Source organism: Montipora capricornis, chromosome 6 (assembly GCF_036669925.1).
Source record: "Montipora capricornis isolate CH-2021 chromosome 6, ASM3666992v2, whole genome shotgun sequence".
NCBI lineage: Eukaryota > Metazoa > Cnidaria > Anthozoa > Scleractinia > Acroporidae > Montipora > Montipora capricornis.
The window spans coordinates 10,309,789-10,312,288 of record NC_090888.1 but is presented as its reverse complement, the minus strand read 5'-3'; the positions used below and the strand labels follow the sequence as shown (position 1 = coordinate 10,312,288).

At 38.3% G+C, this 2,500-nt stretch overlaps 1 protein-coding gene across 2 annotated transcripts in view; it reads right to left on the bottom strand.

Moving 5' to 3' along the window:
• Positions 1–2,500, bottom strand: part of LOC138051500 (alpha-enolase-like) — a 24,152-nt gene that overhangs the window by 8,418 nt on the left and 13,234 nt on the right. For both annotated transcript variants that reach the window (XM_068897718.1, XM_068897717.1), the window contains 3 exons: positions 2,236–2,316; positions 1,496–1,560; positions 181–235 (listed from right to left, as the gene is read on the bottom strand). In XM_068897718.1, the coding sequence (XP_068753819.1) occupies positions 181–235; positions 1,496–1,560; positions 2,236–2,316 (201 nt within the window). The remainder of the gene's footprint in view (positions 1–180; positions 236–1,495; positions 1,561–2,235; positions 2,317–2,500) is intronic.

The following is a 2,500-nucleotide window of genomic DNA, read 5'->3' as shown; positions in this document are numbered from 1 at the left end:
TTTATTGATAAAGATGTTAAATTCAAACTGTTGTTAAGCAGTTTTACAGAACATATTTTTTGATTGGCAAAAATAAAGCCAGGATGAAGCTTAAGAACACTGTGATGGAAGGATACAGTTTTTTTATTGTATACCAAATTGTTTGTAAAAGAAAATTGCCTTTTTAGGGGAGGTTCTCACCTGGATAGTTAGCAATAAATTCTTGATACATATCTGACAACTGATCACCGGTGATCTGCAGAAAAAATGAAATGCACACAATGAACTAAGGAAAGGAAAGGAACCATATTTAAGGACGTTCGCGCGCAATTTTTTCAACATTGATTTTCTTCTGAAACTTTTACCACTGTAAGATGATGAGTTAGTTATGTCAGAAATGTAAAAAAAATGGGGGGTCACCGACTTCGTTTTGAAGAGAACATGTCCGGAAAAACACCCAAAATGTGACAAAAATCGGGCTTCGTTATCGAATAAGGCCAGTGTCTGTAAACCCAAATATATTGCAATTAAATCTTTGAAGTGAAATCTTCTCTGCCAAATATTGTTTAAGTGAACTAATTAAGTGAATTTAGTCAACTGGTGAGGTTCCCTTAAAGATCAAGTTCGCATTTAGCGACCACAGTGTTACGTGCCTTGCAGCCACTAGATGGCACGTGAGCAGAAATCTTGAAATTTTTTGAACTTCGCACATTGATTTTTTGTTCATTTTTGGACAACGTGGAGATAACTGTAAATAAAATCCGTTTCTGGAAAGAAAAATAGGGGTCACCGAACGTCCAAGACCGTTAAATCCAGGCAAAGCTATAGCAATGGCCTTTTGCCCTATCATTTCTCATTTTATTGCTTAGTGCGCGCGCTCGTGTATGACGTGGCGTGTGCATTTGCCTGCGCAGTAAGGATGCGCAGAAACAATTGGCGCGAACGTCCTTAAGTGTCTAGTCGTTCTAGCGCTGGAGCACTAATTGGGGACACTGTAAAATGAGGTTAAACAAAGTTTAACCAAGTAAAGTTTAACCAAGTAAACAACTAGGAGCGACTGCCAATTGGTCAGTGGTTTTAGTATACTTGCGCATGCCTGGAATACCTCGTGCTTTGGGCTGTATCGCTTATTTATCAGTGTGGCGGGAAGGAGGAGCATTGTGTGTGGAGCATTTAGCAGTTTTTGTTCCCCCCCGACCCACCCACTGCTTTCCACTGTGTATCAGTGTGACGGGTGCCTGTTCTTCTCGGGGGCGTGAGGGCTTATGGCTGGGTTGTCAGGTTTTGCCAGCCATTGGTGCAGTCTCCATCTTGGAGCTGGCTGCCAATAGTGGAAGCTCCAGGATGTTTCGGGCACCCAACCTTCAAAGAGCGACGATGTTGTTTACTGAAATTAACAATTAACCTCACAGGTTCGATTCCCAGATTTTAGGAAGCTTCTATTTTTGTCTTTCACACTGTGAATGCAATTTTGTAAAATAACATTCTAGTATTAATCAAACTTAATAATAAATACCCATTTTGCAGGATCTGATTGTGGGTTCTTGAAGTCCAAATCATATTTTCCATCTTTGTAAAATTCTGTTTGAAAAAAAAAAAGGATGAAAAAATCTCCTTTTTTTTTGCAACAAAGGACACTTTCTCAGTGGGCTGCCAAAAAATCTAGTTTCTAGAGTTAATGTTCAACACAATCTGAGTCACAGAAAAATCACATGTCAGCCTTAATTAAACATCATACAGAAAATACATGGTATGTTGCCCAAATTTTTGTTGCACAATTTGAAAATTTGAGCCATGCCTCAAGAACAGAAGCTAAGAAAGTGCACAACTCCTTTCCATTCCCATAATAATAATAATAATAATAATAATAATAATAATAATAATGAATTTATATGGCACAGATTATAATATATTTTAATACATTAAAATGTTCCCATCCCCATCCAATTGAAACACGACATAACTGTACAGACACATGCACACAACGGCAACTGACAACCAATGTTTGAAATCTTGAGGAAGTTAAAATGCGTGTAACCCCTAACTTTTCTCTTCTTGCAGACAAGGAAGCACACATTTCTGTAGTTGTCCCTGTCAAATGTGGGACAAATGCTTGTCAATTTTGTTACCTTCACGTAAAGGAGAAAAGATAATATGAAGGTGCTAAGATTCATCTTAAGTCAAAGGCTATTTTATCATATCAACACTACAAGGGAAGTGAAGTTGAGTTAAGAGGTTGATGAACTAATATTTTACCTGAAGCAGCAACATCCATGCCAATTTTAATTTTTCCAGTATACCCTGCATTTTCAATGGCCACCTTCAGCAACTCCAGTCCTAGAGAGACACAATTTGATCATGCAAAATACTCTTTTCTGTTTGTAATCACGCCACGTCTCCCAAATTATCAGCGAGTCTGTTGGATATGGGACAATTCTCCCAGTCTCCCATACAGGTAAACAAATCTGCCGGATAAAAGCAATTTTGACCGATGCTTTGCTTGCTCCACTGTAAGTTAGAT